This window comes from Sarcophilus harrisii, chromosome 2 (assembly GCF_902635505.1).
Source record: "Sarcophilus harrisii chromosome 2, mSarHar1.11, whole genome shotgun sequence".
Lineage (NCBI taxonomy): Eukaryota > Metazoa > Chordata > Mammalia > Dasyuromorphia > Dasyuridae > Sarcophilus > Sarcophilus harrisii.
Window position 1 is genome coordinate 31,130,782 of NC_045427.1, and position 22,663 is coordinate 31,153,444.

Sequence of the window (22,663 nt, forward strand, 5' to 3'; positions counted from 1 at the left end):
CCAAGTTCTCCAGCTGCTTAGTGTCTTCCCTCTGAGATTAATTTCCACCTGCTCTACAATATACTTATTTATACATTTTCCCCAATAGAAAGTAAGCTCCTCGAGGTCAGAGACTATCTTTCTTTTTCTTTTAGCAACTGCCTGGTAATAGCACTTAATTAAATCCTTCTTTTCCTTTCCTTTATCCTTCCCTTCCTTGCTTCCAAAGCAGGCCATTTGCTTTAACCAAATTGAACTGAAAATGGAGGACTTTGCCCAAGGAGAAGAACTTTCTATTTCTAGAGCTGGGAGGATTTTCAGTAGTCCAGCCCTCTCCTTTTACAGATAAGGAGGAAATCCCAGGAGAGAGATTAAATAATGCACTGGATAGCACAGAGGGATTAAGTCAAAGAGTTTGGGATTTGAACCTAGGGACTCCGATTCCAAATCCAGCATTTTTGTCTACTATTTTAAGTCGTCTCAGGGTGTAAACATCTACCCACATTTCATCCTTGTTTTCAGGTCATCAATCAACAGCCTGAAAGAATAACTGAGGTCAGCTTTACTACTTAGATTTTCCAAAACAAGTAATTTGGACTGGTTTTTTCAGGCTTCTCTGAGGTCAGCTAGTTGGGGTCCATCCTCCCCTTAACTGGTGTCATAGAGCTAGCAGAGAGCATTCTGGGTCATAGGGCCAATGTGGTCTCCAAGAGCTAAATGAAGACCATAAGAATTCAGAGAACTAACAACTGAGTTAGAAACTCAGCTGTGAGTTCCCGGTCCTGATTCTGCTCTCATGGTGGCTTTTGTTCATTGAGTCATCTGCAGAATAGATCTGAGAAAAGGGACTTTCCATATTTTGTTACTATGAGGAGATTGACACAGGAAGCATCTTGTAAACAGCTAAACTGAACTATTTAAAGGGATGTGATGAAACTACTTTCTAGCTCTTTAAAATCCTGCTTAAATCTGTTTAAAGAAACTACTCAAAGTCACCTGGGGGGATAAACTATAGTTTTTGTAACTTCAAGCTATTTTGGAAGGCAGTCTGTAACCAAAAGCAGTTTGTACTTAAACCCGGTGGTTAGAGGACAGGTTGCTATGGTAACACTAGAATAGAATGTTCATTTCACTTCCACATGGTACCCTAAGAGTTGGGCATGAGGGAAACAGAAACTTGGGAGCACATTATGAATATGAGCTGAAGAGTTCTGTGATTGGAGAAAAGACAATCAAGGGCATACACGCTAATGGCGCCCATATGGCTGCGTGACCAATTTTTTATTTAAATGCTCCCATGTGGTTGGGATGGGGAATTGGAGGGAGGGAACTATTTTTCTTCTTCTTCCCTGTGCTGGAAGTGGGGATTGGGGGAAAGCGCAGGGAGTGAACCACAGTTAACAGTTATTAATGATAACTAATATTTATACAGCTGTTATTATGTGCTAAGCGTTTTATAAACATTAACTCATGGGATCTTTAAACAGCCCTGGGAAGTTGGTGCTATTACCATCCGCTTCGTTATACAGAAAAGAAAATTGAGGCAGGCAAGGGTCAAGTGACTTGCCCTGGCTCACAGAGCTGGTCAGTTTTCAACTGAGGTTTTCCTGACTCCAGAGCTGTCTCTATCCACTATTCCAGCCAATTGACCCTAAAAAAGGAGAGAAAAGATCTCCTGTCTGATTCGTTGTGAGCAGGTAGTTTGGTCCCTTCTAAGAAAGAAGAGAGAGGAGGGATTTGGAGCATAAACTGGTCTGAAACTTTAAAATATCAGACACATGAATATGTTCTAAGGGAATTATCTGATTCAAAATATAAGGATTTACTGTGAATAATTATGTTACTATAAACCAAAAGAATATTCAAATGAAGTAGAAGGCTATACATTTAGTCTTTGTAATGACCAATTGTGATCCTGGAGAAGAGATGAGAAAAGTGATCGCCTCCCCACACACCCACCTTTGGTTGGAGAGCTACGAGATTGTGATATGGAATACGGCACCATCCAGGTGCCATTACACTGACAGTTTTACCTGCTTTCCTCTATTACAAGGAAGATTTGGAGGGTAGGGAGAAGAATGTAAATATAAGGGAATGCCTAAATTTGGCAATGTCTGCTAAAACAAAAGGCATCAATAAAACTTTAAATAACATTTTCCATGGTTAAAAAAAAAAAAAAAGTGTCCTTGAGCCTGGGATTGAAATAAGAATGCCTGTAGTTAAAGGAAAAGTGAAAAAGAAATTTAATGTCAAGTAGATGGTAATTTTTCCCCCCTGAGGGGGTGGGGTCAAGTGACTTGCCCAGGGTCATACAGCTAGGAGGTGTTACGTGTCTGAGGCCCAGATTTAAACTCAGGTTCTCCTGAATTCAGGGCTGGTGCTCTATTCACTGCGCCAGCTAGCTGCCCCTAGATGATAATTTTTAATAATTTGTCCTTTAGAACTATTGGCTTTCTTCTTTGGTGTTTTTGTTTGATTACATGCAGAATTACACTTTCTATTTTTTTCCTTTTTTTTTTTTTAACAATTGTAGCTTTTTATTTTTAAAATATATACATGGATAATTTTTGTTGTTGTTGTTGTTTTGTCCTTTGTTTCTTTTTTTTTTTTAATTAAATAACTTTTTATTGACAGAACCTATGCCAGGGTAATTTTTTACAACATTATCCCTTGCACTCACTTCTGTTCTGATTTTTCCCCTCCCTCCCTCCGCCCTCTCCCCAAAGATGGCAAGCAGTTACATGGATAATTTTTGACATTCACTCCTACAAAACCCTATGTTCTAATTTTTCCTCCTCCCCCCCCCCAGTTGGCAAGTGATCGAATATATGTCAAACATTACATTTTCTATTTTAAAGACACAATTAAGGGGAAAAATGTGTTATTCTCCCTGTGTATTAGGCATTACTATTAGAAGCCTAGTTGTTTAGAACAAAGGGACAGTTAGGATAAACCGCTATACATGAGAAACCAAGCATACGTGAGAAAAAAATAAATGGACTATTATAAACAAGCAAATAATTAAATTCAAAGAAGAAAAAGAAAAGAAGAAAAAAGAAAGGAAGAAAGGCAAGGAAAAAGGAAGGAAGGCAAGGAAATGGGAAGGAAAGAAGGGAAGGAAAGAAGGAAGGAAAGGAGAAAGGAAAGAAAGAAAGAACGAAGGAAAGGAAGAAAAGAAAGGAAAGAAAGGAAGAAGTACCAACTAGACATACATAAATGAAGTAATAAAAATAAATGCCACAAGATCAGAAATGCTGTACAAGAATGTGAATTTTAGTATGAAATATGAATATCAAATAAGGTAAGTTTTCAGACACAGCTCATAGAATGGATCTTAGTTAATAGGTGTACTTTGCATGAAACCACAAAGGGTCCATAGGATGGGGTAGTATTTATGCCTTTAATTTCTTTCTTTCCCTTTCTTATCACTATTACTAGTATTTCCAGAATGAAGTCAAATAAATTTATTGGGAAATTTTCTAGCATGAAATGATAAAGACAGAAAGAGTTGATGAAGTAGGACATAAGAATTATCAGGGAAGAAGAAAAATAGTTTAACACGTAATTTGAAGGAGACAATGTTTTATTCTTTTTTTTATTTATCAAACATCATTTATTGACCATTTGTTGGGTTCAGAGCATTAGAACAAGAGGAAGGACAGACATTATCTCTGTTCTCAAGATTACAAAAGAACTAGATCAATTAAATTCATTAAACATTTATTAGGAAGGAGTATGGGTAAGATAATGTGAGAGGAGTTGTCAGAAATGTAAACAGACCTGAGCTCTTAATTGGTGACCACTAAAACTTGGTTCTTTCCATATGTGGAATTATGGAGTATAAGATGAAAGAGAGTTGCTTGTTTATCTTCCTCAGGTGGAGATAGCAGAGATGATGCTAAGGAGGAAAGTCCATCATGTACCTGGGAAGGCTGGAGGTAGGCTAAAGATGGCTAAAATGTTAGATCAGGAGTGGGGAGGGGTACAGTCTAAAAACCCACCATAATGAAGAACATCTTTCTTCCAAGTGACAAGAAGCTCTGGGCCCTGTGCCATTTCACATGTATCTCAATTACTTGGAGGAGGGTATGGATGACATCTTATCAGATGTATCGATGACACTGTTAGAATGGAAAGCTAAGATACTAGAGAGCAGAGTCAATATTCAAAAAGCCTAACAAACTAGGACATTGGGTCAAATCTAAAAATGATGGTATTTACCACCATCCAATTTCAAGTTTTATGTATAGGTTCAAAAAAAAAAGGATTCCATTGGTTCAGGCTGGTAGGAGCATGGTTTCACAGCAATTTATTTGGAAGAGATCTAGAGGTTCTGGTAGACCACCAGTTCAATATGAGTCACCCCCATGAAGTGTCAGTCCGAAGAAAAGGCTAATGTAATCTGAGACTGCATTTAGCTTCTGGGATCAAGAAGGACATAGTCCCTACAATATTTTGTGCTGGGACACACACACCTGTACTCCATCAGGATTTTGTTTAATTTTGGTCAATATGGTTCTGGACAACAGGAATATTTAGGAGAACATCCAGAAGAAGGCAACCATAATAGAGAACATTTGTGCTGCCATATGGGATTTAGTCAAAAGAAACAAAGGATGTTTAACCTAGAGAAGATAAGACTCAGTGGGGAACTGATCTGAATCTTTGTTTATGCTTCTGAATGACTGCCACATGAAAAACAGATACTTTATCTTCCTTGGTCCCTGAGCTGAATTAAGAGCCATAAGGAGAAGTGATAGGGAGGCCAGATTAGATTTATGGTCAAGAATAAAGTCCTATAAAAAAAATAACGTTCTAACAATGAGCTATAGTAAATCATGCTTTTCAATAAAAAGCAGAAGGAGCTGCTGGGAGCCAGTGGGTTTCCCCTCACTGGAAATTCCAAGAGAAGTTCACACGATCTCATGTGGGAGATAGTGGACTGAGGTTTCCCATTTAGAAATGGGTTGGACTGGATGATCACCAAGACCTCTTCCAGTTCCGAGATCCCATGAAAGCAATATGGAGTCACCTAGTCCTTGACTGAAATCAGAACTAAGAAGAAAAAAGTAAGCTAAAACCTTGGTAGAATCTTTCTCAAGCCCAGTGATATTTATCTTTTATAGGAGACCCATGAAAATAGTTTAAAATGGAAATAAGAGACTCTATTCCTTTAAGAGCAAGGGAAAAACTCAGCTGGATCCAGTGAGCAGAAGGGAGGCTGACTCAACAGCAAAAAATGGCGACAGAGATTGGGTTCCCTTCCTACTCCCTTACAGGTTTTGAATTGTTTTCCCCAGAATGTACCCAAAGACTTGAAAATGAAGGATATAGAAGGTAATGGAAGGCATAAAGACAGAGAGATCAAGTCCATAGGAAGACATACTCTACTCTCACTGTCAAGGAAATGGGTCCAAACCCCAGTGAAGATATAATCAGCAAATATAATCTAAGAATAATTATTGGAAGATGAAGGGTGGGAATTCCTTTTGAAGTCTTTTCCCCTCTTTACTTTCCCTTCAAACTCAGCTCAAGGCAACAAGTATTCAAAAGGCTCCTACTGTGTTTCTAGCTCCACTCTCTCATTCAGAGTGGGAAAATAATGGTATTTTGTCAGGGTGTTATCTATAGCCAAGTTGTGAATGGGTGATAGAGGTGAAAGATGGGAAGGAGAAGTGTTGAGTTTTGAAAACAACAGGTCAAGATGCTAAGTCTGCACAATTTCCTCAACAGTTGCTGGGGCTGTTCTGGTGCTATCAAAAACTATTGATTGAAAATCTATTATATGGTATAATCCTCTCTGGGAGAGGAAGGAGACAGGAGGAGGAGGAAATTCCAGGTGGTAAGAAAACAAAAGATATCAATGAAAATTGATTTTTAAAAATATTGGTTGACTATATTTATGCCCACCTGCATTTTTGATTTCCTTCACAAGCTAATTGTACAATATTTCAGAGTCTGATTCTTTTTGTACAGCAAAATAACGTTTTGGTCATGTATACTTATTGTGTATCTAATTTATATTTTAATGTACTTAACATCTACTGGTCATCCTGCCATCTGGGGGAGGGGGTGGGGGGGTAAGAGGTGAAAAATTGGAACAAGAGGTTTGGCAATTGTTAATGCTGTAAAGTTACCCATGCATATATCCTGTAAATAAAAGGCTATTAAATTAAAAAAAAAATATTGGTTGAAAAGCCATGGCAGGAAGTAGACTTTATTTTTAGTGCCCCAGGACAGGGAAGCAGTCGATATCCCAAAGATTCAGGTATATGTAACCACAAATCTAACTCCTAATCCCTGGCAGGAGAGGAGGCAGCTGGCGGAAAGCATGGAACCTCTAGGAGAGGTTCCAAAGGGTGCCTTATGGCATGAAGCTGGAAAGTGGAAGATCTCCTAAAGGGAGAAAGAATATCCCTGATCTCAGCTCCATGAGACAAAGTCCCAGTCACCCAGCTCTAGTTTCTACTTTCTTCCACATTTATATTCCTAGGGCATTAAACTGGTCAGGAAGGTTCCTTATTTTGGAAGAAAGGCACATAGCCAATCCTACATCGTTCCCATCAGTCACCAAGCTAAAGACTATGGAATTGGCATTGTGCCCTGAGAAACATGCAAAAGCTACATATGTGGTGACCTTAGTCTCTTAGTTTGAGTGGGTGGGTCTAATTATACCCCTCCATTTAATTCTCAGCCAGCAGCTGCAGTCATTGCCATGTGGACCGACTCAGTCCCCATATGTGTGTGTGTGTGTGTGTGTGTGTGTGTGTGTGTGTGTGTGTGTGTGCTTTCCCCCCATCTGACATCAGAAAAAAAGAAAGAAAACAAAAAAGAAATTTAAAAAGAGAGTATTGTTTTTAGAAGAAATGGGTATTTTTTCTCTTCAAAGACCTATTTGGGAAAAGTGCAGAAATTTTTGTAATCTCCACCTGAATCCGGCAGAAAGCTTCTACCACTACATTGGTTGGACTTGACAGAAATTAACATCAAACTATGTCAGCACTCTTTGTGTCTGACCCTTGGGGAGCTTCCGCCATGTTTTGTTCGAATGATGGAGTTTTTTCTTAGAGTGTGACATTCCTTTTGGACTGTGGCTCGGATTGGAGAGAAGCCTGGGTCTAAAAATAGGCGAGGGCTGGAGGGTTTCTCCCGTTAAAGGACCATCCCCCAGGGAGTGAGAGAGCTGTCCCTTGGAGTCTCTCTGAGGGACCGATGGTGGCTCATTAGGTGCTGTTGTTGGCCAAAGTTCTACCAAGCCCATCCGGGGGCTCAAGTTTGAAGCAGACCTGGAAAAGGATGACCCCTGCAAAAGTTACTTTCAGAATAAGCATGAACAAGCCCAGATAAGAAAGGAGTAGCCCAGGGAACCGAGAGATCTTTGAATAAATATGTAACTAAATTCTGGCACGTTCAAATCTGTGATTTCCCTGGTGAGGAAAACTCTCCATAGATACTGGTTAGCAGCTCATCTGTAAGGTAATGATCAGGGAACTAGTTGCCTGAGAGATTTTATGACTTTTGCAGCTGCTGTGAGTCAGAGGCAGGACTTGAAAGCGGATCTTCTTGGACCCCAAATATAGTTCTTTTCCCACTACACCACACTGCCACTCTGGCAAAAATGAAAATTAAAAGATGAAAATGAAAAAAAGATGCAATAAAAATTAGAAGAGAATAGCAATTTTAAAAAATCATATAAAGTGGGCAGAGAAAGAGGGAAAGGAAGGTCAGTGAAACGGAGCTGATTTTCTGGATATTTATTTGAAAAGGTTGGGCTCATGGATTTAGAATTTTAAAATTCTAAGTTCTGATCTCCATCTGTTTCACCTCTGGTTGTTGTTGCTATTCAGTCATTTTTTCAGTCATGTCTGACTCTTCATGACCTCATTTGGGATTTTCTTGGCAGACATACTAGAGTGGTTTCCTTCTTTAGCTCATTTTACAGAGGAGGAAACTGAGGCAGTTAAGTGACTTGTTCAGGGTCACACATCTAGAAAGTATCTAAGACTGAATTTGAGTTTAATAAGATGAATCTTCCTGATTGCTGTCCACGTGCTTTAATCACTGTATCCTTTACTTGTCCTTCACCCCTGGTAAAGCGTTACAAACCTAGGATCCAGGGAAGCCCCCAAATACAAGGCTCTCTAGATGGGTTCCCACTGCTGCTATTCTTAACAATGTATCCTACCACTATCTGCAAGGGGCTTCTTCTCGAAGGACTCCAGAATTCCTACCATTTTCCTCTTCATTCTTCCTAAGGAATTCCTTTTCCCTATCCCAGCCCAAGTGATCAGCCATTTTGAAGTACATGATTATTAGATGATTGAGGCAACTGAGGAGCATGGAAAGAAAACTATGGAATAATGGGATCTGGGTTCCAGTCTTCCCATTTCCCTTTTGAGATAGTTTGTCTGATTTCAAGTCTGATTCACCCTGGGGTGTGGTGGGGTGGTGCACTCTCTCAGTCCCACAACTCCCTTAACTAAATCCCCGAAGAAGCCAGGTCTTTTCTGCATTTAATCCCTGGTCTTGACACTACAGCTACTCTCCCTACAGCCCCCCATTCAGTATTGGAACTTGGGCTCTGATCATGGAATCATAAATCAATCTAGGGCTAACAGGGACCTTAGAGGCCATTTAGTCCAATTTCTGGTTTTTGCAATAGTGGTGAACTGGCTTATTGAACATTGCAAAGGCCTATACATCAGAGGAAGAATTTGAAGGTCCCCTGACTTCAGAGCCAAGAGTCATTCTGCCATATCTACCTCATGCAGCCTTGCTTTCTCTCAGAAATCCCCTGAGCAAGCCTCTTTCTGAACTCACTGACTAGCTCTCACACATGTCTTCTGAGCTGCTCAGGCTCCCTAACTTCCTTTATCCCTCTATCTCAGGCTCCCAGGTAGGAATCCAGTCTTCTTCAAGAAATTTCAGAGTTCTGCCTTTTTAATATTACATGTCTTCCCTTTCTAGAACATTCTCCTTTGTCCATTTCAAGCTGACAACTCAATTCAATTCAACTGAATTCAACTCCACTCAATTCAATTCAACTCAACTCAGAGCAATTGAAATCAACTCAACTCAATTCAATTCAACAGAACTTAACTGAATTCAATTCTGTTCAGTTCAACTTAATTCAACTCAATCAATTGAGTAAAAACTCAATTCAACTCGACTTAATTCAGTTCATCTCAATTCAATTCAACTCAACTCATTTCAACTTAATTCATGAAATTCAACTCAACTCAGCTCAATTAAACTGAACTCAATTCAATTCAGTTCAACTCAATTCAGTTCAACTTTATTCATGAAATTCAATGCAACTCGGTCCAACTGAATTCAACTTAACTTAATTCAATTAAATTCAACTCAACTCAGTTCAATTCAATTCAGTTCAACTCTGTTGAACTAAACTCAACTAGTTGAACTCAACTCAACTCAACTCAACTCAACTCAGTTGAACTCTACTCAATTCCATTCTTTAAGAATGCCAACAAGGCCCATTATTGCTGGGCACTTTATTCTGGTCACTGTGGATACAATGATGAAGTGGAGTCAAACTGTCCTAGTTACCGAGTTTACATTCTCTCTGGCCCTCAAAATCAGCATCCAAATTCTTAATGACTGAAATTAGCCAGGCTGAGAAAATCCTCAAACTTTCATACAAACATCAGGAGTGGGGAAAGGAAGTGGAATGGGAACGATGCCTGAATTATCCCCTGTGGAGTGACGTGGAGTCAGAGGACCTGTGTTTGCATCCCAGCTCTGTCAGTCCTTGTCCATGTGACCCTGAGCAAGTTATTTTGTTCTCTCAGCCTTAGTTTCCTGATTTGTAACATGAGATGACCAGATTAGATGACTTTTAAGATTCATTTCAGTTCTAAATCTATGACCCTATGATTGAAAAAATATTTTAATTTGCTGCATAGAGGGTAAAAAAAAGCAAAATAAAAATAAAGAGATCAAGGAAAGTAAAAGAATGAGGGAGGCACATGAAATAGTGGGTAGACTTGGAAGATCTGTGTTCAGATCCTACCTCAGACCCTTCCTAGCTGTGTGACCCTGGGCACCATCTTTCAGCTTCAACTTTCACATCTATAAACTAGAGAATGGGTAGATCTGATGACCTTTGAGGTCTGTGATCTATCAACAGTGATGATGACAATATACAACTACTACTAATAATATTAATAACTAAAATGCAATTATAATGGAGGGATGGCTTGTTGGATAGGAGAGAAGGAAGGGATATATTCAGGGGATTAAAAAAACAAATGCATCAATTAAAATGATGTTTAAAATGTCAAGATTTTCCAATTGTCTTATATTTATATCATCTCATTTGCTCTTCCCGACTCAGTGAGGTACGTCCTATTATTATCTCCATTTTACAGAATAGAAAACTGAAGATTGGTGAATAGGGTTGAATGGAACTATTGGATGAAGCATTTCATAGTATTGAATCACATGATCCCTGTTTCCAAAACTGGGACCCTGGAGAGGTCATTTGATCTCTGGAGGGATGAACTTTGAACCTAGAGATACAGGAAGTTGCAGGAAATGATGTGACTTGTAGGAGGTCATTGGTGACCATTGGTCAAAGATGATCACATCCTTTTAATCTATCTAATGAGAAAGCTCCAGTCTTTTGCTTTTAAATCCTGGACAAGCCTGAAGCTGGCCAGGTTCCAGGAGCACATGGCAGAGTTGGGATGGCTCCCAGGTGTGTCTGGGGTTCTCCCTGCAGGGACTAAATAAATGCTCTCTCTTTGTACCCGATGATGTCTCCGATTAGTTATTGGGAAGGGGGTCTTGCACCCGACCTGTCCCACACAGGGTCATGTGGCCAGGAAGTAGCCAAAGGTGGAATTAGAACACAGGTTTTCCAGACTCCATGTCCCTGGATCTATTCATTATACAATATAATGAATAACATTGAATACTGATTTTAGAGGGAGCAGTTTTAGAGAAGAGACAAAGAGAAGCTGCTTAAATGTTCCTTCCCTCCCAACAAAACCAGTCTTCCACTTCCCTCCTCCAGCCACACAATCCTCCTCCAAGCTTCCAGCCCCAGGACTGACTTGCTTTGTTTTTCCTTAGTTACTCAGGAGCTTGGTCTTGGGGTTCATACATTCATTCCCTCTCCCAGTTTCAACACCTGCCGGGTTTTTTTTATTTTTATTTTTTAATGAAATCTGCCTGGAAAAAGAGCCTGGCTTGGAGAAGAAAAGCAAGCCCCCTCCCTTTTCCTCCCACTCTCCTCATGCCCAGTTTCATTGCTTCTCTCCCCCAGGTCCACTCCTGAGGAGCTCGGGGTGTGTCCGGCTCTCTGGCTGTGGCCAAATCATACTGATTCAGTGGGTAGATGTGAGAGGTTCAGAAAACTGGGCAGGGCAGAGTAGCTCTGCCCAACTCAGCTCTGGGGTTACCTTGGAAGCAGCCATCACTGCTGCAGTGGCTGCGACGTTCAGCCCCCGCTTCCCAAAGTGCACAAGGGCATCATAGCTCCGGTCTTTGGCTTGGACCAGGCAGTCATCAATTTCCTGTCAAACAAAAAAGCACATTGAGCTGGGTCTTAAATCCTCTCCTCCCTCCATCCCCTCTTCTAGGGGTTATGCCCTGTAGCTTGGAGTGAAGTCCTGGCTGCAGTAGGGGAAATAATGCCGGGTGTGAAGCCAGATGGCCCGGCTCTGCCGCTCACTGCTTGCTGGACCCCGGTTTCCTGATCTGTAAATAAATGTGCAGTTTCACGTGCAATTAAGCATCTTTTCTATTTATTATACTGTGTTATGGAAATGCTTATTTTGCTCTGTGAATTGAAAAATCCGATAAAAATAATGGGATAAAACTTCTAGGGAAATGTGGCAGTAGCCCCCTGACCTTGAGAGCGCTGTAGTTCCACAAACATTGCTGGCTGTCAGGTGACAATCTGTGGGTCAGCAATGACAAAGCTTCTGAGACAATAATGGGGTGCATACCAGACCACCCTCAGTTCTCCCTCTGAGCCACAAAATTAGCCTACCAGCGGCATCAAGCACCCAAGCTCTCTTTTTCCTATAAATTTATCTTCTTGCTCTTAGTTCTTTGCTAAATCTTTTTGGAACTTAGCCCTTTTCAATTGGTGTTAAAGCACACACACACACACACACACACACACACACACACACACACACACAAATTGCCCCTTGACTTGGATATAGGTTCAAGCTTGCAAATTCTTTTGGGACACCTCGTGACACCAGTCTATGATCCCAACCTTTTGGGGTCTCTTTTTGAACCTCAACAAGAGCATTGAACTTGTTCATCCTAAATAATATAATTTATCCTCTTTTGTTCAATTCAATTGGGCAAGCACTTATTAAGCACCTGCTGTGTACCAGGCACCATGTTAGGAGTTGGGAACATGAATGAAGTAGCCCCTGCCCTTAAACAGCCTTTTGATGTACTAGAGGCAGAACAACCAGTGCACAGAAAACTAGATACAACATAAGACACTGTATCCATGCCTGTAAATATTATGTCTCTTGTTGGTGAAACAGTATCGTCAAACTACATTCCAGTAGAATGGCAGGATCTGGATATTTTTTGTATGCATTGTAGGCATGACATATATAGGAGGATGCATGTATATACAAAAATATATACACATGCACACGTATATTCATATATACAGACACATATGCACACATTTATGCATGTGTGTATATATACCCACACATACACATATATGTTGAATTGAATTTGGAATGTGAAAACAGCAGAAAAGGGACAGAAGCAAGAGTGCGCTGGTAAGTTGAACAACTGACTCTCTGGGTGGGGGGATGTATGCATGACACACTCAAATTAAATCTGTTATTAACATTTTCTCCAAAATTTTCTTAAGCCTAATCCACAAAAAAGACTGTTGATGAGGATAGATCAATGGATAAATAAATAGGTAGACAGACAGACAGACAGACAGATAGACAGATAGGTGAATGAATGAAGACTAAACCTGTGATTTCATTGACACAGGGACTTTTTAGACGAGGAAACTCTGTCTCCTAGTTTAAGAGCGATTGTGAGCAGAGGTGTCAAATCAAAAGGAAGCCATTAATCCACTTATCAGGATTCCTACAGGCCACATACTCACTGTTTTAAAATGCCATGTTATCTATGTTTTTATTTCATTTTTTTTTATTGTGTTAGATGTTTCCCAATTACATTTTAATCTGTTTCCTGCAGCACTGGGTAGGAAGGGGACCCTTGATACTATGTTTTAGAAGCAGGATTTGATCCCAGATTTTCTTCGTTCCAAGAGCAGCTCTTTTTTCCAGTATACTAAGTTGTCTGTTGTCTGTGTGTGTGTGGAGAGGGCAAGGGGGTAAATTTAAGGGAATAACACTGTTTACAAGATTATAGGATTGAGAGCTAAAAGGAAATTGGGAGATTGTGTCATTCAGATTTTAAAGATGAGGGAACTGGGACCAGACAAGAATAAGTGATTTGCTTGGTTTCTCTCTCTCTCTCTCTCTCTCTCTCTCTCTCTCTCTCTCTCTCTCTCTGTCTCTCTCTCTCTGTCTCTCTCTCTCTCTGTCTCCGTCTCTGTCTCTCTGTCTCTCTCTATCACTCTCTCTCTGTGTCTCTGTCTCTCTCTGTCACTCTCTCTCTCTGTCTCTGTCTCTGTCTCTCTCTCACCACACACACACACACACACACTCCAAATCCAGGGCTCTTCCCTATAAACCCGATCTTTCATTTTGTGAACATGGAAACTGAAGGAGAGAGCAGAACAAATCCAAAAATATTTAACAAGTTAAAGGTGAAAATCAAAGTGTGACTAAGATCCTCAGTTCAATTCAGGTGGAATTTGTGAAATTCCAACCCCTAAAAACTTTTAATTTCTGGATTTCTTCTTACTCAATAGTTTAGAAAATATACTGGTTCCATTGTAGTTGGCACTGGTCTGCTTGGGAGTTTGGGGAAAAGCTTTGGTTCAATTCCCAGGTCAGTAAAAATTTCTCCCTCTATGTTGGGGTTCTGTCTGGTTTGAGGATTGACATTGAAGGTTGATGGCTGGGTCCAGGTAAGTTTATGGCACTAGTTTTTAGTCACTTGATAAAAGTTTGCCCGGGAAGTCTCTGTGGTAAACTAATATACTAGTTGTGTGACCCTAAATCACTTCATCTCTGCCTCAGTTTTCTCAACTGTTAAATAGAGGATGATAATAGCACCTACCTTGGAAGGTTGTCATATAGATCAAATGATATAATATCTATAAAGCACTTAGCACAGTGCCTGGCACACAGGAGGTGCTATATAAATGCTTATTCCCTTCACCTTACCTGTGGCTACACCTACAACTCAGGATTGTTGTGAAGATCAAATAAAATAGTATTTGTAATTTGCAAATCTTAAAGCCTAATAATAATAAATACTAGTTAGCTAGTATTTTAATTAGTATTAATTAATTAATTAGTATTAACTATTAATAATAAGTACTAGTTAACTAGTAGATTTGGGTGAAACCAAGAATATTATGGAATCCCATTTTTTACCCTTCATCTTTTAAAATTCTGGCTGAGAATGCTGGCCACCCTTGGCAGACTAGAGTCTCCATTCTGGAGCAGTTCTTAATCTGGGATCCCTATGATGTGAACTTTGAAACCAGCTTATTAAATGCTATAAGAAAGCATTTCTCCCAGACTATCCAGTTTGTAAAACACGAGGCCTTAATTAGCCTCCTTTGCCTCAATAATGTGAGCCCAAGTTCTTTATCAGCCTTTTTAGTCTCATCCTCCCTGAGACTGTCTTGATTAGCATATCATTAGACAATTCTGAGACCTGGTCAGTTAGGTTGGCTCTTTCCAGATTTCCCCTTTATCTCACCTAATTCCTCCCTGGTTCTTCCCTTTACTTCCTAGAACATGCCTCCACTCCCTTGAGACTAAAAGAGAAGTACCCTAAAATGCAAACCACTAATCACTGATGACTCTGTGTTGTAATTGCATGAGCCTGTGAAGCTATTTTCACATAAATAAAATAGCACCGGTCTCCTCTCTGACTCCTTTTCATGTCTGAGCTCACTATGAGATCCTCTCTATCCCACCTGATAACGTCTTCACTTTAATGACTTCTTCCTCTGGTTAATTGTAAATTCCACTGAGAAAAATTTATCTTCCCTCTTGTTAATTTACCTAATAAATAGCAAAACTTTGTAATCTGTGATTGATGACTTGCCACGGTTGTTCCATATTGCAAACTTTTACATAATATTCTTTCTACAATTTATTGCTCTCCCAAATCTATTTCTATTTCTCACTTTATCAATTAGCCTGTAATTAAAATGTGGCCTCTCCTGCAATTTTTATTTCTTTAAAAATTATTCTGATTAAGGGTCCCCCGGCTTCACCAGATTGCCAAAGGGTTCCATGATACTGGAAGAATTACAAATGACAGCCTACAGAGGAAAAGGAGTGATCAGGCTGGACTGGTGGTCAGTGAAGCCATCTCAGGACCCTTCCACTACAATATAAGTATTTCTCCAATGTGTTGGGTTTTCCTCTCCATCCTCCCCCCACTTTCACCCTCCCCTGCCTTTTCTACCTCTCATCACCCCCCATTCTCTATCTTGTTACTCTTAGGAAAAAGAAAACCACAGGGTGGGAAGGGCTGTGGGACCCAATTACCTTTTCTTTTGATGACAGCGTAGGATGCACAAACTTCCTGTAGAGGAGGCTGGAGCCCTTTGTGTAAGGAGACAGCAGCCAGGCCACGAAGGCTATTTTTAGTTCATAATAGAAGGGGAACCTGCAGAGAGTTGAGAAAACAGGCATTTTGTGAAAGGGCCACCTCCAGCATCTTCCATCCTGCCCTTCCCCTGGGTAGGGGAAGCTCCCGGGTGCAGAACCCCTTCCTCCCAAAATGCCAGCACAAGGCACAAGGCAGATGCAGGGCAAGTCTCCAGCCTGCCTCTTCCCAGAATCCCCCGGGCTTCTCTTTTTCTTCAGATCCCTTGGATTTGCTTTGCTTTGCTTTGCTTTCCCAAAGCATTTGCTTTGCAACCAAAACGCAAGAGATCTTCCTTCATGATTACTCTCATCTTACCTCCCTGGCAGTGAGGGTTTGCCGGATGGAAAAAGCTAGCTTCAAACCACCTTCCCAGCATGATTGAACTTGACTTCTCCATCAGATACTCTATATTTCTGATAAAACTGGGCTAGTGCCTATTCCTGGGGTACAATATTCCATCTCCCACCTCCCTGCATTCACTCCAGCTTTTCCTCCACATCCAAATTAAGACAGGTCTTCATCCTTTAAAAATCCACCCTTGATTTCTCCTCTCTGCATTCTGATCTTCCTTCAAGGTTCGACTCTGGATTGCCCCCTCCTCCAGGAAACCTTCCCTGATCCTCACCCTACAACTGTTCATAGTCTCAGCCTCCTTTAATGATCTTGGATTTCCAATGGAAGTTTATCCTGGAGGCTGGGACTCTGGGCTTCTCCCCATTCTGATCCATCCTTCACAAAGTTTAGGTCTGACCATGAACCTTATGGCACAGCTCCTTCCACCTTGGGGAACCAAGCAGAGCTACTTCTATCAGGTGTTAAGCATTAGCTCACCAAAGGACTCTCTTGCTACGTCCCCTATCCCAGAGACCCCGCCACAAGAACATCGGTTCTATGTGGAATCTGTTCAGGGACACTTCCAGGGTTCCTGGATTTCAGGAATCTGGTGGAGGTATCTCATCCAATCAGCCACTTTCCGCAGCATCCCCTCCCAATCTCCTTTTGCTCAAAGCTTCTCCCCCTTCTTTGTGATTTAAGCCCATATAAACTCTGTCCTTCCATCCCTTTGGAAGGGGGTCTTCAACATGTGGGGGTAGGGTTTTCTTGCTGGCACACTCAATAAACCTCAAACAAGTTTGATACTCCGGAGTCCCCACATTCTTGTATCAGCCACACTCTCCTACTCAGTAATCTTCTGTGACTCCCTATTGCCCACAGAATAACACTTTTCTTCTTTTAAAGTCCTTCCCAACCTGATTCTGGTTTTTTCCCAGTTTAATTAAATATCATTCCCTTCCTGCAAGCAGGTGGTGCAGTGGGTAGAGCTCTGTGCCTCCCAGAGGACAGAATCCCCAAATCAGGACAACCAGAGTTAAATCTGTTCGCCAACATTTACTAGCTGTGTGAACATAACACATAAAATAACATCACACACACACACACACACATATACACCCAACTCACTCATATATATATATATATATATATATATATATATATATACACATATATACTCACAACACACATATATTTAACACATAAGACATTCACAAACATACAACATACATACAGATACACAGATACTCACACACATACAACACACTCATAATATACACACATTTATATATAACACATACACAACTCACATAAACATACTATATGCACAACATATACATACATACACAATACATATACACATTCACACACAAACACCCAACACATATATACTTACATACATTTGTAAACATTCACACCCAACACATATTTATGCAGTACACAATACTACACACCACATCCATACTGTTATGCGATATATACCACATATAAACACACCACACACAACACATATAAACTCAGGCACATCACACCCTCATATATCCAACACATACATATCACATTGTATACACTCACCACACACAGACACACTCATAACACACACAAACACACACACGTCTCTTTTCTCTCTCTCCGAAAACACCAAGGTGAAAACCCCAAAGCAGAGGTTGCCAGGGGAGAAGTTCTGCCTTGGGAACAGAGCCCTCCTCGCCACAGGCTCCTTGTCTAGCCAACCACAAAAGAGATGTCAAGGTCGGGAGTTGTGAGCTCTGAAGAAAAACATTTGTCTCCTTGGAGGCCTCTGGGCACTGCCAGGCCAGCTGTCCCAGGCAGCATCTTTCTACTCTTTCTGCAAAGACGAGCCAGACACCAGCTGATCTGAGCAGTCGCAGCCACAGAGGGGGAGTTTCCGGGGATAAGGTGACAAAGAAGCTGAGCATTTCAGGGCCAGCACATCCCTCCACCCTTAGGACTGAGCTTGAGCAGCGAATGGCCTCTCCCCAAACCTTCTGCCTCAGAGAAACCAGGAAGCCAAAGATAAACTTTGCTAGCCCTATTAACTCTCACACACCCTCTTCTGTATAGCCAAATGAACACACAAGAAGCAAAGTCAGAGCTAGAACAATCCTTGGAGATCAATTAATTCCACCACTTCCATCCCTCCATTTTATAGATGAGAAAACTGGCGCCCAGAAAAATTAAGTGATGGCCTGTAAGTGGAAGAGATAGGATTTAAACCCTGGTGTGCTCGTGGCTCCAACACGCTGCTGATTTTCAAAAACACTCTGAGATTCCAGTGCCTCCTTGTGCACTGACCCAAGTGGTTAACATACTCACTCTGCCAGAATGAGTAAGCTTTATTTTTAATTATGAAACATTTGTAGTGTCAATAAGAGGCAACAGATGTCAGTAGTTCAAAGAACATGTGCCTCAGTGCTCCGGAAAGTGCTGCTGGAAATAATTTTGTACATCTAGGTCCATTTTCTCTGCGCACACTCCTATGTTGTTGGTGGAGCTGCAAATTGTTTCACCTATTCTGGAAAGCAGTTTGGAATTATGAAGGAAGAAATGACAGAAACAAGCATTTATTAGGCACCTACTATGTGCCATTATGTTACAAATATGATCTCATTTGATCCTCACAACAACCTTGGCAAGTAGGTTGTCATTTGATCCCTATTTTAGAGGTGAGGAAAATGAGATAGACAGAGATTAAGTGACTTCCTCAGGAATATCCAGCTAGCTTTGAGAACAGATTTAAATTTGACTTTTCTCAATCCTTATTCAAATTTCTAACAGTTGCTGCCTTAGCTCTCAGCATTTGCATGTGCTTTGATTTAGTGATGTCCCAGTGATAGCCAGACATCCAAAAAGAGATCAAAGAAAGGGAAAATGGACGTAGATGTACAAAATTATTTCCAGCAGCACTTTCTGGAGCAACAATAGCCAGGAAACGTAGGGAGTATCCATCAATCGGAGAATGGCTGAACGTTATAGTGTATGAATAAAAAAAGACTCTACTGTCCTATAAGCAGTGACAAAAGACAGAGTGAAGTGAGCAGAACCAGAAGAACAATTTCTATCATAACAACAATAGTGTCAAAACAAACAACTTTGAAAACCTTAAGAATGCTGAGCAATGCAGTGACTAGCCCTGATTCTAAAAGATCAAGAGGAAGTCTATTCCCCATCTCCGGATAGAGAAGAGATAGACTCAGGGGCACATTGATGAGACAGACTTTTTGGACACAGTCAATAAAAGGATCTAATTCACCTAAATATGTATATTTGTTGTAAAGGCTTTAAAAAATTTTTAAACTTATTTTGTGGTTGCTTTTATTGTTTAATCTTTTTTTAATATATCTGTTAAAAGGTCTTAGAATATTTTTTTACTTATTGTATTGTTTTTTAAATTGTTTATATTGTTTATTGTTTCGTTGTTTATTTGTTACAAGAATTTTGTTTTTCCTTCTTTTTTGTCAATGTACGATTGTAGGAACTGACAAGAAGAAAAAAAATCAGTTTTTATTCATTGAAAAAAACAATTGGGGTAACTAGGTGGCACAGTGGATAGAGCACCCACCCTGAAGTCAGGAGGACCTGAATTCAAATCTGACCTCAGACACTTAACACTTCCTAGCTGTGTGACCCTGGGCAGGTCACTTAACCCCAATTGCCTCAGCAGAAAGAAAGAAAGAAAGAAAGAAAGAAAGAAAGAAAGAAAGAAAGAAAGAAAGAAAGAAAGAAAGAAAGAAAGAAGGGAGCGAGGGAGGGAAGGAAGGAAGGAAGGAAGGAAGGAAGGAGGAGGGAGGGAGGAAGGAGGGAAGAAGGGAGGGAAGGAGGGAGGGAGGGAAAGGGAAGGAAGGAAGGAAGAAGGGAGGGAAGAGAAGGAAGGAAGGAGGGAGGGAGGGAGGGAAGGAAGGAAGGAAGGAAGGAAGGAGGGAGGGAGGGAAGGAAAGGGGGGAAGGGGAAGGAGGGAGGGAGGGAGGGAGGGAGGGAAGAAGGGAGAGAGAAAAGGAGGGAGGGAGGGAGGGAGGGAAGGAAGAAAGGAAGGGAGGGAGGGAGGAAGAAGGAAGGAAGGAAGGAAGGGAAGGAAGGAAGGAAGGAAGGAAGGAGGGAGGGAGGGAGGAAGGAGGGAAAGAAGGAGGGAAGGAGGGAGGGAGGGAAGGGAAGGAAGGAAGGAGGGAGGAGGGAGGGGGAAGGAAGGAGGGAAGGAAGGAGGGGAGAGGGAAGGAAGGGAGGGAGGGAGGGAGGGAGGGAAGTAGGGAGAGAGAAAAGGAGGGAGAGAGGGAGGGAGGGAGGGGAGGGAGGAGAGAGAAAAGGAGGGAGGGAGGGAGGAAGGAAGAAAGGAAGGGAGGGAGGGAGGGAGGGAAGAAAGGAAGGAAGGAAGGAAGGGAGGAAGGAAGGAAAGAAGGAAGGAAGGAGGGAGGGAGGGGGAAGGAGGGAAGGAGGAGGGAGGGGGGGAAGGAAGGAAGGAGGGAGGAAGAAGGAAGGAAGGAAGGAAGAAGGGGAAGGAAGGAAGGGAGGAAGGAAGGGAAGGAAGAAGGAAGGAAGGAAGGAAGGAAGGAAAAAAGAAGGAAGGAAGGGAGGGAGGGGGGAAAAAGGGGGAAAAGGGGGAAGGGAAGGGAGGGAAGGGGGGAAAAGGAGGGAGGGGGGAGGGAGGGGGAAAGGAAAGGAAGGAACAAATAAAGAAAAGAAAAAAAATTTTTTAAAAAGGCATTTCCTCTTTTCATTTTACCTTTTGGGCTTCCAATTGGGTTTTTAGATTTAGAAAATGCCAGCCAAGTCTGCCCCTGAAGGGGGACAGGGATTCAAGTCTTCTGATCAATCAACCATTTTACCAAACCCAGCTCGGGGCCCGACTCAGAGTCCTAAACTTAGAAACAAAGAAGGGATTGCCTTTTCTTTTGCTTTTGTTAACAATAAGACCATGGCAGGAAACCAGAATCATCCCAAACCCCCGGGGTGACCTCAGATCATGCCCAGTCATCCTGAGAGTGGGGAGCAATTCAGACATCTAACTAAACACCAGCTACCAGGCTGACTACAGAGAATGCTCAGGACAAGGGAGAAGGGCATAGTCTTTTCATCCTTGACCCTTTCAGTAAACAATGGAGAGGGGACTGCATTTGGCAACAGAAGACCTAGAATCCCACTTCTGCCATTTACTCCCTGTGTGACTATAAGCAAGTCATTTCCCCTATATGGGCCTCAGTTTTTTCATCTGTAAAATGGGGGGAGGTTCCACCACTTCATCTATAATTCTAATGAGAAGAAGTAGGAAACTTAGCTTAGTTTTCTTGTGTTTAAAATAGGGATAATGACACCTGATTTGTCATTTTAAAATATATAGAATCATAGGTTTAGAACTGGTAGAACCTTAGAGGTCAACCAGTCCAATCATCTCATGTTACAGATGAAGAAACTGAGGCAGAGAAGTGAAATAAGATAGTAGCTAGCGGTCCAAAGAACATTTCCCCTGTTTTTTGGTTCTCTTACTTCTTTAACATCAACTTTGATTTTTCTTTGTTCCTTTTATTGAGTTTTATTGATGTATTTTCTCTTTATAACTATAATTTCTGGAAAGACCCCTCTTCCCAACTCAAAATTCAATCCTTCCTTGCAACAAAAAATAACAAAGATGTGACCACATCTGAAAATGTAGGCAACATTCTGTCCTGGTGACCCCCTACCTCTCTGACAACCCAGGAGACTTGTGCTGATATCTATATGTCCCAAGCAGGATTGCACCATAAAGAAAGGAAAAACCTTGGTGGAAATAGACGGTCTTGGAAGCTACACAATTGTCTGAAACCAGAACCACAGATTCGAGATTTGTTGTTTCTCAGCCCAGAGTACCCAAAAGGACTTCCTACGGATGATGCTGGGTAAGAGACGGTGTATTACAACGCAGGGTTGAGGGCAATAGACATGATACCAAGAAGTTTTGCATTCAAAGTCCATCTCAAACATGTACTGTCTCTGTGACTTTGAGCGGGTCAAATTCAAACTGGTGCCTCAGTTTCTTCCTCTGTAGAATGATGGGATTAAACATAAAGGCCTCTGTGGTCCTTTACATTTCTTAGCCCATAATCCTATGGTTGGTTCAATGTCCTCTCTCCTCTCCCATACTGCCTTCCAAGATGATACATATCAGCTTCTGTCATTACCAAAAAAAGTTCCTAATCACCACTCCTCCCGCATTCCCACACTTCAGTCATCACTCACCAGCAAAGAAAGATATCCGTGAATGTCTCTGCTGTTGTAAAAAGTGCAAATATAATCCAGTACATCATCCATTTTACCTGTCGGGAGAGAAAACAACCAGCCTGATGAGAAGAGGGAGGAAGGGCTTGTCCAACCTCCCACAGCATCAGACCAGCCAAAAGCTCAAGCAGTATTCAAGGTTGAATGCTTCCTTTTCCCATCCCTCAGACACTTCTCCAAAGATAAACCGGGTTCTGTCCTGGTTTTCAGAGCCTAGAAAAAAAGTCAATGTGTTTCCCCGGTCCATTCAGAAACTTCCAGCCCAACCTCTGCAAAATCAAGGATTCAAGATCTCAGACCTGGGCTTGACAATATTCCT

General features: G+C 41.3%; 1 protein-coding gene across 3 annotated transcripts in view; it reads right to left on the bottom strand.

Annotated features, from left to right (window-relative positions):
* REEP1 (receptor accessory protein 1) overlaps positions 1-22,663 on the bottom strand; it is a 125,155-nt gene that overhangs the window by 33,594 nt on the left and 68,898 nt on the right. For all 3 annotated transcript variants that reach the window (XM_031949798.1, XM_031949797.1, XM_031949796.1), the window contains exons 3-5: positions 22,306-22,382; positions 15,642-15,762; positions 11,403-11,516 (exon numbers count right to left, since the gene is read on the bottom strand). In XM_031949798.1, coding sequence (XP_031805658.1) covers positions 11,403-11,516; positions 15,642-15,762; positions 22,306-22,382 — 312 coding nt within the window. The remainder of the gene's footprint in view (positions 1-11,402; positions 11,517-15,641; positions 15,763-22,305; positions 22,383-22,663) is intronic.